Raw genomic sequence first — 12795 nt, forward strand, 5'->3', positions numbered from 1 at the left:
AATGGTTATCGACCTTTAAAAACTTCCTATAGGCAAAAAAGATGGATCAAGCTCGTAAACATTACGGTGGGCCTTGGGAAGTTTTTAATGGTGGGCGTTCAATTAGCGGAGTTTGTCCACTTTAGATTTAGATTCACTTAACTTTTGGCCTCATGCCATAATTTGAGCTGGTAAAACGGATGGACTCTGGATATAGGATACATATATCACTGCCGTCGGAGTCAGAATCATGCGCATAAACACATCTCTGGATCTGTCGGTTTCCTCGGAAATGTGTAAGAGTTCACATGATTGTGGGGCCCACCTTAATGTTATTGAGAAATCCACGTCCATCACTTTCGATAGATCATTTTAAGTGGTGGGGTAAAAAATGAGGCAGATACAAAAGTAGGCCACACGGTAGGAAACATTGGGTATTCAATAATTTTGGATCATGGAACTATAAGCTCCGCTTGTAAAAACTAAAAGCCTCAAATTGAAAATAAAAAAGTTCAAATGCGCCCAGCTTGAATGTAATCACTGGATTTAGGGTCAATTGGTTTGTGATTTAAACTCTCCTAAATTTAGAAATATTTAGGGACAAAAAAAAATGGGACTTCTTATATCATGTAGCTTGTATGTCACAGGTTTGGACTAGTGATTAGATTCATGATTCATCTCATCAAGCATAAAATAAAATTTGACCACTTTACTTTTAACAGATGTCCATTTGAATACTAAATTTGAATGATTTGAATTTAGATATAGGTTATGTAACAAAGCAAATGATTATTATATTTACATCAACAACTATAGTTGCATTCACAATGTCGATGATTTATAATGTTGCATCCATGGTGAGAATAATAATTGTTACATATTATATGACCACAAAGGGCGAAAATGATCTTTGACAGGCCCACAGAAGAAGAAGAAAAAAAAAAGCCATAGTTCCACACAAAATGATGGATGAGATCCATGTTTAACCTTGTTTGCCAGGGAGTAGATGGACATAATGAGGGGCATGCGAGACTCCCTTGGTAGTCTTGTGCAAAAGCATAATGCTATTGTCAATGACAAAAGCAACTTTGAGTTGTACATAATAAGATATTCAATGAACATGATAAATATCAACGAAGAGCATTAAAGCATCTCATAACAAACAAAGATTAGTGAAATTGTTCGTCTATTGACCTGCTAAATTAAGATATGAGTTTTTGGAAAACATGACAGGAGATTGAGGATGTCACGTTCTTTTCATCACGTAGTTTTGTTAATTTTAAACATTTCCACCTATATAACTCTAAACATTTGATATTTGTTTCTTTCTATCATTTTCTTTATTAATAGGTGTTCATATGTAATTTGCATTATGTATGTTTGGATTATGCACACATTGGAATAAATACATTTTTCCCTAACATATGAGCTTTTGCTTCATGCAAAAGTGGACTCACTTTTGTGGGCACTAGAAGTTAGGAATTATCTTCTTCTTCTTGTTTTTTTTTTTTTTTTTTTTTTTTTTAAAAAATGTATATTTTGATGGACTTTTTGGAATAAGTATCTATTTTGTAACGCATGTTAACCGCTAGTATTGTACATGATTTACCATATTCTTTAAATTTCTGCGAATATACTATAAAATTTGAATGCATTTCAAATATAGATTGACAAATAAAATTTTTCGAATCCGAAATATTTCAAATATGTGGTGCCAAAAACAACAAGAATATTTAGAATTTAGGATGTTTCAAATCCAACGTATTCTAAATACAAGCTACCAAACAAGCCCTTTGCATACATGTGATCATCGATCAGTGATAGAGAGAGTCGATATTATAAGTATTCCAAATACAAGCTACCAAGTATGTCTTTTACAGACGTGGCTACCAAACAAGCCCTTTGTATACATGTGATCATCGATCAGTGATTGAGAGAGTCGATATTATAAGTATTCCAAATACAAGCTACCAAGTATGCCCTTTACAAACGTGGGTATCTATCGATTGGTGGTTTAAAATGTTGACATTATGGGGATCCATCGAAAATCCTACTTTAGTTGCCCATTTTGTGAAGGTGGGCCCCAATGTGTGAATGACTTGGCCAATCGATCACACTCGTAAGAAAATAATGACCATTTTAATAAAGTGGCAAATACACTGCAACCAATATACTACTGAATAGTTATTTCTGAGGATTAGTCGGGGATAATGCATGCTGCGTACATACAAATTCTGAGTGTCAGCACATTAATGTTCATGCTAGCTAGAGTATCAAATTAATCTCCTACTTTATTAGTTTAATTCCTTAAGACAATGTAATGATCACACAGCTTTGGATGCACAATAGGGCTGTTGCATCCACCATTTTGTGCTTGTGCCATCCAACTCATCCCATCCCTTAGATGTATTTCCAAAGTTAGGTCCAAATCCTAAAAATCAGCCTAATCGAAAATAATAGTGGCCCACACCATAGAGAACAACAATAAGCAATCAGGAGGGAGATGCCCAAAACTTCCAAATTGTGTGGCCATCCATTCTGTCTATATCAGATCCAATCGATTAATCAGATATCCCCGTGAAGATAACGGAACCTACCAATAAAAGGTCATTCCATAACTCATGTATGCCAAACCAGGTGAATTTATATTTGTAGTTGTGGTTTTACATTGTTCCTTCAAGGATATCAACCAGCAAAGCCAGAGGTTCATGAAGCTCAACCCATTTAATAGAAGGAGAAAAAAACAAATAAATCCAACTTATATAACTTAAATGACAGCTTATATGCCCATGGCAGGTCTGCCCAGCCATGCTTACTTGCAGTGGATCAACCCATATATGCTACATATGTATAAACAACATGCATGGAGGGCTTTATATATACGAGCTTGGACCAGGATGAGCCAAGGTTGCTTCAAATTCTTCTTGAAACTGAAGGGGCTTTAATTTCTAAGCCAAAGCCTATCTCGTGAGCCTGAAAGTTGTGCCCAAACCTAATCCGAATGCCTGCCTAGCCCAAAAACCCATGGCCAGCCAGCCACACTAACAACCCTAATCCTAAGTATATTCATGCTAAAATGCTTCCTAATAAGAGGCCAAATCCTTGCAAACCTTGTAGAATGAGCTTATTTTACAACTCTTGCAAGTGAGGTCCACCTTAAAGTTATCATTGCATCTGACCTGTCCAGAAGAATCCCCACCATAAAATTGGGATGTCTTAAAATTAGGCTGATTCAACCATCATGTGAACCACCATGTGAATTAGAAGTTTGGCTCACTTTAAATTTGACCACACCTCATTATCAAGTAAGCTTCATCACCCAAAAAAAAAAAAAAAGAAGAAAAAAGAAAAAAGAAAGAGGAAAAAGAAGGGCCCGTACAATCATTAGATGGGCCACACCATAAAAAACAATATAGACAACCATCCAAAATCCTCTAAATTCACATGCTGGGACACTTGATGGTTGGATTAGTCTCAATTTTTTGGCATCCTACTTTGGTGACCAATACTTTTTGATAAATGACCTGTCCCACTGCCATGTGTAGAGGAAGTAAGCTGCAAGGGAGGGCACAGTGCCGACATCCACACCATTGAGGTGAGTCCCTCATCCTAGATTTACTGACCCAAAAAACCAAGCTGGCCTACTCATCAGGTGCGCCACAATGCATTAAACAAATGGACAAAGCTAATAAAAAATTCGACAAGCTCTTCCCATCCGTCCACTTCTTTTCTGTGCCTCACCTAATGATTAATAAATGGACCACCCTGATTTCTATACTAACGCATCTAAAAGTGAAACTGAACCGTGGGATGGCTAGGATCTCCTAGGCGCCAGTATTCTCTTAGCTAAGCAAATGAAAGTTTTCGAGGCCAGGTTCCCCTGTTTGTGATGAATAGGGGTGCTGTGCACCAAGTTTGTACACGTGGGGCCCATGGTTGGTTTATCCAAGCCATTTATCTGATATCCCCATCATCAATGGACAATGCCAGACATATCCAAAGGCCCATCATGTGATCTCTGGATACCATGATCAGCTAAAAACAAAGGTTAGAAAAAGCATCCTCTCTTAGAATTTGGCTTAGCTACGAGAGCAATGCAATGTCAATTCACTTGCATTACCCGTGGCCATCGATTATAACCATATTGGTATATGGAGTTTGAAAAACTATTTAAATAAAATAAATTTAAATTGAGAAAAAAGAGAAAATTTATCAGTTTATAGAAGTCGAGGCGTGACATGAGTCACTCGGCTTGAAATCGAATTTGCTCCCCTTGGATAGCGTCCCAAGTGCAACAGGTTTCCAGAGCAATCGACCTCCAGGATACAACGACTATGACCCGGTCCCAACGGTGCATCACTGTACACAGCCTCGAACTACTTTGTAGTCTTAACCTGAACTAAAAAACACTTAAACCGTACTTTTAATATAAAACAAACTTTTTCTTACTTTTTTAAAACAAATGAGAGAAAGTCTATTTATAGACTTTGTGAAGACACCCTTTCACAAAGGGTTGTGATTATTGAGTTTAAACCTAGGTGGTGCAACCCTTAAGCTTCAAAAGACACAACTTTTCAAAATAAAAATTGAAAGGATATAACCTTTCAGTGAAAAGACACATCCGTAGGGCACATGCACCTATGGCCACAACCATGGTCCATCCCAACAGATATTTTGAAACACTAAATTATTTAAACATAATTTAAAATGCAATAATCCCCTACATGTTTTAAAATTTTTGACATTTCGGGTTAATATGAAAGAGTTATGCAATGGTGTCAGTGTCATCATAGACTTGAACCAACATTAGAGTCAACATGACAGGTATACAGGAATCAGGTAACACCATAGTCTTGAACCTGATTCCTTTTGATGTAAATCGCAAGTACATGCCACTCACACAACTTTTCTGCTACAAGTGATTCTGCGGTTTGCTGCGTTTCGGCCATACACCATTACCTGGATTTCATGATTGCTCTAGAGAATTCGTCTAGATTCTCATAGGAAGCGGCCTCCACCTCCATACCCATATAGGTGAATTCCATCAAGTATACGCAGCAATTGGATACACCACCAAATATATGGCTATGAATTCATTAAGAGTTCAAAAACTCATCTTTCTTCATTACTACTCGCACTGTACACCATAGAAGGGATTCACTTACATCAGTGCATCGTCTACCTCGTGTCTTGTTATTTACCCATTGAACCTATCTAATAGGATCTCTATTCGTATAGGTTGGGTTGCCAAAACTGGTAGCTCATATATTAGGCTCAGCCCCATTTCCTTCAATATATCATTGACTAATCTTTTAGATAATTACTTGGTTAGAGGATTTATGACCCGTATGCCTTTTACCTCCACCCGTCTTTGCTTCGTCAAGCTTTCTTCTCATACGATTTTGGTCATGTCTTAGTCTCATTGTGGCTAATCATCCTTTCAGATCAGCTAGGGATCATCGTATTAGCAAGCTATTGCCTCACCAACTAGCTACTCATAAATGAACCTCTGCCTAGGCGGATTCCTCCTTTTGCTCCTTAGTGAAGTCTTCGGCAGTCAACCGTATCCTCTTTGACTATTCATATATCAAGCCAACGCATACCAAATTCATTTCTAACCTTACAGAGTCAATAATTACGACTTCATTAAATAACAAATACTGAACATCACTTTTATTATGATAGTTGTCGTATTACCGGCTCTGAATACAATCAACTTTCTTAGCCTTGAATGTACTCTTACAATTCAGGCAACTTCACTAGCCCGCCATTTAACTAACTGGTGGTAAAGTCAATCAACCTTATTGTATCTGTAATACAAAGATGCTGGAGTAATTTGTCATGCATAGATATATGACAACTAAAATAGAATATAACTTTCATATAATCAAATCGCAACATTATCATGTTATCATATGTTCCCTAACACATGCTAATTTATCAATTAGTGATTAGAATTCAATACAATCAATGGACATTTGGGAACTGAATATGGAGAACAATACAATCAATGGATATTTGACAACTGAATATGGAGAAGAAATATCCAAGTTCATTATCAAGTATCTTGATCAATGGATTGAACAATGAGCTCCATATGTGCATAAGTTTGGCCATTAGATACATTTGTTGATGGTAAAACAACACAGTTCATTACATAAACTTATAGTCTCATATGAATACTAATCCCAAATGTCCAAATCTAGCCTCTAATGAGAATAAAATATAACCTAAAAATCTCATTGATCCAACAATCATTTTTTGAATTCAAATCACTAACAATTCTTTTAACTATTTATTTGATGGCTACCAATTAGATTATTAAAATATGCAATATGCTTAATTCTAGACACCTTGTCTTAAAGACCTACACATCAACATAAAACATGTGCATATTGATTTATAATATTCAACATATAGTCTCCTTAGTGTAAATCTTCAATTTTATATCAACCCATTTATCAAATACATATTGACTAAACTTGGATTCCATGCGTTAAGTGGTTTATGCATCCGAGTGCACCCCCACAATTTCAAATTTAGCCTTGATAGATATATCTATGCCCCACCTGATAAATCTATTAAGAAAAATTAATCTTTCGTAGGAACCATCGTATGAATTGACTAACACGTGTCTTAGATTGGCACATGATCAGATGGACTGAACATTTCCTCTACCTTTCTAAGTAATATTGTCTAAAAAATATTGTGAATGATGTCAAAAGTGAATGTAATTGTCTCATAAATTAGGCATATACATTAGTCACCTTATCAACAACTTTATGTATAAGAGCAATAATATGAATCGTTTATATAAAAGCAACGATAAGTGTGTCAAACATTTAAGTGATATGTACCGACGGTCCGTCTGTTATTGTACCCAATATTTTATAATATCACTTTGTACATAATAAAATGTAAGTCAGAATTAATATTGAATTAAGGCACATTCACTACAAGTCCATTTAATAAACTCAAGCTAGCTATTGCTTCATGGTAAGTCAAACTTCAGAGATACGAGCATCATATAATGTGAGTTATTAAGTACTTAATATTCATAAAAGTAACATATATGCAAGATCTAGACCTTTCATCTATTGGGTCTATAAAAGGTAATATTTTAAAAATACACCAGTCCAATCATTTCAGATGGGCCAATATAATATTTGTATAAATTTATAACTTTGGAATATTGTAGTGCATCTAAGTACTTAACCCCAACAATTTCAAATCTTTATAAATGGGATGTTTTCCACATATGTACAATTTCTAAGTGTCTACGTATCAAGTGTCATACATTGTCTAATGTATCATATTATAATAGGAAGATTATATTTTGTACATATGACACATGGATATAAGATTCAAACATATCAATCATCAATCCACATAAGATGGATTAAAGGACACAAAATACATGCAATGATATAAAATGAATAATGTGCATTGTTTATAAATACACATTGATAAGTGAGCCCATGGTTTGATAGACTTGGTCATTGATCTTATTAAGTTCAATATAACATACTCATTTATTCCTTATGTGCACTCATTATTATAAAAGTTATTCATACTAATGGTTGGTTCACGTTATAACTTAATTTTTATGTCACTATAAATACAAAAAATAACCCACTAATGAACTATTTATGTTACAAACATGTGTGCAGTGACGCCTTAGTGTGAAACCGTGCATTCTACTGTATTTCTAAAGATTAACATCAATATAAATATTCATTCTATGCGCATCAATCACACAAAAATCAATTCCTTAACATGCACTTGATTAAAATGATATGTTATATTTGTTCTAGCACCAGTGATATAGTAGGCCTAATTTTTTCACAATTTAGACCATGCACTCTTGTGCTACCCACCATCAGTCGCCATCAAATATCTTCCCAAAATCTCCTATCATAAAGTAGACAGTAAACCATCCACTTGCAGTCTATAAGTTGGACATGTAAGATTGTTTAATGGAAGAATAATTTGGTGATACGCATTATATATGGTCCGACATATTAATTGAATAATCTTGATCATCAAAATTGGGCTCAGATTAGATTATCCAAAGACATATATCATATAAAATTATAGATTGCATGTGTATGAACCGCGGTGCTCTGTTAGAATATTAAAGGTTTCCTAGGAGAACAAACTCACAAGAGAATAAACTCACGAGCAATTAAGATAGATGATCATAATTGTCCACTTCATTTCTTCTGAACAAGTGATTAGAGTATTGGTTAATTATTACTTTTTTTTTTCATTTAAACCCATTTGGATTTGAGCCGTCTCCACCTTATTCATTTATTTATTTAATGAGATTGTCTAAGAAATTTCATTATTGGGACATTCAACTCTTTCCATGTTTGGTGATTTTGTTCCCATGTGAGGTCCATCAAATCAGTTGACTAGATCAAGGGTCATCAGAATGCTGTTTGCTCTCATGCAACATGTCAAGTTTAGATAGAATGGTTATAACCACCAGATATTCCTTGTTAGAACCCTTCTTAAGGGTTGCACCAACTTGAAAATGATGGGAATGCACATAATTGGCAACTACATTTCCCAATATCAAGAATTCTATTTCTGCCACGTACATGATGGATTTAGATCCTTCATCCGGTTGATTGTACAATGAATATTACCCATCCACATGTGAGTAACTAGCAGATTTATGAGATAGTGACCACATCATCAACCTATCAGACCGATTTTAGAAGATACTTTGGAAGATTGCATTTTTTTGTTTCTTTCACATTTTTCTTTCCAAAGTTTTCTTTTTAACCAACCATGCATGGTGGTTTACAAAGAAGAATTCCTGATATGATGAGAATCCCAATACAAAATCCCATTTTGAAATGCATTTTGGGTTGATCTTTATTGTACAAGGATGTTGAGATCAGTGTATATCCTACTCAGTATGGTGCAACAGTTTGATTTATTTTCATGTGAAGGTTAAGTTGGCTCAAGCTATGAGAAAATAAATCGAAAATTTTGAGATCTAAAAAGAAATGCTCCTTAATGTCATATTATGATTTTGAGAAAATCTACTAAATGCAGGCTTTCTTATGAGTGAACAGGGCCTGACATTATCCAAGAGGTAGGCACTATAGATTTTTTGGATTTTACATGTGTGTAATAGAATGACATGTCTTTGGGACATAAACCATATGCAAGTTATAGCTTTAGTACCCAAGATAGCCTTAGCCTGACCTATCTGACAACTTGAGAATTATACTTTGTGCTAACGAGGGTTACAACGAACCCGACCAATTATTCAGGAATTCAGGCCTCTTATATGTTTGATCATAGTCTAACCATTCTCATTTATAGATATTAAGATCTAGAGTACTCTAATCATTTTCAGTCGGTGCATACATTCACTTTTGTACATGTGGTCCAAAGAACTTACATAACAAGTATCTACAAGATCTTGACCATTAGGTGGGATATGTCAACTCTAGATTATACGAGTCATGACTCACAAATCGGGTTGGTGTGGTTTCATTTTGGGCTATTCCAACCAAATAGATGCAACCATAATTTTTAAATAGTTTTTCAAATGCATTCGACTTCAAGATTGTTGGTATATGGAGTTTGTTGGTATATGGAGTTTGAAAAACTATTTAAATAAAATAAATTTAAATTGAGAAAAAGAGAAAACTTATCGGTTTATAGAAGTCGAGGCGTGACATGAGTCACTCGGCTTGAAATCGAATTTGCTCCCCTTGGACAGCGTCCCAAGTGCAACAGATTTCCAGAGCAATCGACCTCCAGGATACAACGATTATGACCCGGTCCCAGCAGTGCACTCACTGTACACGGCCTTGAACCACTTTTTAGTCTTAACCCGAACTAGAAAACACTTAAACTGTACTTTTAATATAAAACAAACTTTTTCTTACTTTTTTAAAATAGATGAGAGAGCTTATTTATAGACTTTATGAAGACACCCTTTCACAAAGGATTGTGACTATTGGGTTTAAACCTAAGTGGTGCGACCCTTAGGCTTTAAAAGACACAACTTTTCAAAACAAAAATTGAAAGGATATAACCTTTCAGTGAAAAGACACATCCGTCGGGCACATGTGTACTTATGGCCACAGCCATGGTCCATCCCAACAGATATTTTGAAACACTTAATTATTTTAAAATAATTTAAAATACAACAAGCCATTCATCACACGATCGATCACCACATGATTCATTGGGCCACATGTTTATGTAGAATTTGGAACGTTGGTCAATCTCCCAGTGGTTGATTATTGACTACCTGTGTGGACCACTTGATCATAACTAGCCTGATTTTTTAGACATGGGTTTATCCAGTTGGAATCACTTGATCAGAAGCTCCCATACCACACACACATGCTCCTTGTTTCCGTCCCATCTGTGAGGTGACTGCACTTGAAGTCCAGTCCCTTAAGTGGACTTAGCATTCCTCCACAACTCACTCTCCAAGAGGCCGAAAGTTGTTAACCACTGCTAATTCACAAGCCCCGTCAAATGAATTGAAATGAGCTTGTAGAATCCTCCAAACTAGAGGGAGCGGATTGGGTGAGAACCCAGATCCACCAAGGTGGGTGGGACCCTTGACTGTGGGGCCCATTGTGATGCATGTGACTACATCCACGCCATCCATCCATATTGAAAGCTAATTTCAGGGCATAATCCAAAAAAATGAAGCAGTTCCAAATTCCAGATGGACTATAGTACAGGAAAAAGTAGTGATTGACCATTAAAAACTTCTTGTGGGCCACAAAAGCTTTGGATCAGGATGATATTTGTGTGGTTTCTTCATCTAGGTGTCTGTGGTCTTATCAACAGGTTGGATGGCACATAAACATTCCAGTGGAATCCATGAAGTTTTTAATGGTGGGGATTCAACCACGACTGTTTCCTATGGTGTGGTAAACCTAATATTTGAGTCAGCTTTATTTTTCGGATCATGCCCTGAAATAAGCTTTCGAAATGGTTGGACAGTGTGGATTTAAAGCACATACATCACTATGAGCCCCACAGTCAGGGGTCCCACCCACCTCAGTGGATCCAGGTTCCACCTAATCAGCTCCCCAAACTAGCCCGGGCTATCACAGAATGGCACCGGATTGGATCTTGCATGGTCGGTCACACAGCCCTCCAGCTAAGTAGGGGTGTACACGAACCGAGTTAGCTCGGTCGACTCGGTTTGAAGCTGACTTCGGCCGAGTCGAGTTGATTTTATGAGCTCGAAAAAAATCCGAACCGGAGCTTGCCCGAGCTCGACTCGGATAGAACCCCGACTCGAATCGAACTAGTTCGGTGACTCGGTTACTTTGATATTGATGTTGCTCACCAAGTGTTTGATGAAATGACTCAACGAAGTGTCGGCTAGTGGCAAGGAAGGTATGTATATGAAACAAATATCATTTTTCTTGATTTTGATGTTGCCTACAAGGTGTTTGATGAAATACTTGTAAACAGTTGCTGCTGGTTTACATACAGTGAGAAATTGAAAGTGCACAGCATGTGTTTGTGAAAATGCTGCAGAGGCTCGATTTTGGCTCGAACTGGCCCAAGCTGAGCTGGCCAGTCAGGTTCAAAGACCAGGCCGAGCCGAGTTCGAGCTGGGGTCAGCTAGTGGCCGAGCCGAGTTCAAGCTGGGGTCAGCTAGTGGCCGAGCCGAGTAGAGCTGAGGCCAGCTCGACTCGGTGTACACCCCTACAGCTAAGTGAGTGATGTTAATGTCATAAGGTCTAGCATCAGCACAATCATCCATTTCGAAATCTATCGACAATAGCAACGGAATGCTGGATTTCAGTACACCTGTCAGTAAGTAATAGTTACTAGTCCCTGATTTTGAATAACAACTTGGAACCAAAATCAATCAATTTTCCAATCAACAATATTCTTTGGGTATTTCACTATAACATTAGCGAGTAGTTGACCTTTCATATTATGTATGTATGAGCTCTGCAGAGCCCACAGGTAGTACAAGGCATACCATCTACTTGACAGCAGGGCAGACAGCTGCAACATCTAAGCTGTCCATCAGGTGTGTCCAATAGTGCCGATACTCTTGCCTAAAAATCAAAGTGTTCCACTCATCACATGGGCTATGATGTTAGAAACAGGCCTTAGATAGTATATACAATCACTGAAATACATGTTACAAGTCTGTTGGTATTTCACACATAAAGAAACATGTAATTGTGAAATTTAATTGAAATGAATCATATAAAGAAACATATAATTGTGAAATTTAATTGAAATGAATCATATAAAGAAACATGTAATTGGGAACTCTGTCTCTCTGAGAACTTAAAACTGTAATTTTTGTACTCTACAGATCCAATATATTGATAAAACACCACAAACGATCTCCCCCTAGATAGAGCTCAGTTACCTGTGACCATTATAGATATTAGCTCCATTTAGCTTCATTGGGAGAGCCACAGGTGCTGGGTTATAAAGAACATTGAGAAAGTTCAACCAAATAGCAAACACCCCCAGCACCCCACAAACAAACATTGTTGGAAGCAATTTCAATCTTTATGGTGTGTCCACCGAACTCTGGTAATGATGCCATGGTCAAACTAGATCCTCAAGTATGTTACGTTACAACAGTTAGATCAGATTCAGCGAAAAGGACAATCTTCACAATAAATAAGGGTAACTGTGCACATGGTTAAGGATAATTGTCTCCACTATCTCACACTATCTCAATATCAAAATGAAACAAATTTGAAAAGATTGACAACAGAAACAATCGCAGAACCTCATGACCTATACCCCCCCCCCCCGCCCGTGGCACCAACAAAAAAAAAAGAA

General features: G+C 36.7%; 1 protein-coding gene across 3 annotated transcripts in view; it reads right to left on the reverse strand.

The window, feature by feature from the left end:
• Positions 1–11797: 11797 nt before the first annotated feature.
• Positions 11798–12795, reverse strand: part of LOC131223452 (uncharacterized) — a 51783-nt gene continuing 50785 nt past the window's right edge. For 2 of the 3 annotated variants that reach the window (XM_058218881.1, XM_058218879.1), the window contains one exon: positions 11798–12047. In XM_058218881.1, the coding sequence (XP_058074864.1) occupies positions 11972–12047 (76 nt within the window). In that variant the 3' untranslated portion in view covers positions 11798–11971. Of the gene's footprint in view, positions 12048–12086; positions 12371–12795 lie in introns of those variants that run through there. The other variant, XM_058218880.1, reaches the window with a different exon arrangement.

This window comes from Magnolia sinica, chromosome 13, assembly GCF_029962835.1.
Source record: "Magnolia sinica isolate HGM2019 chromosome 13, MsV1, whole genome shotgun sequence".
In the NCBI taxonomy this organism is placed as follows: domain Eukaryota; kingdom Viridiplantae; phylum Streptophyta; class Magnoliopsida; order Magnoliales; family Magnoliaceae; genus Magnolia; species Magnolia sinica.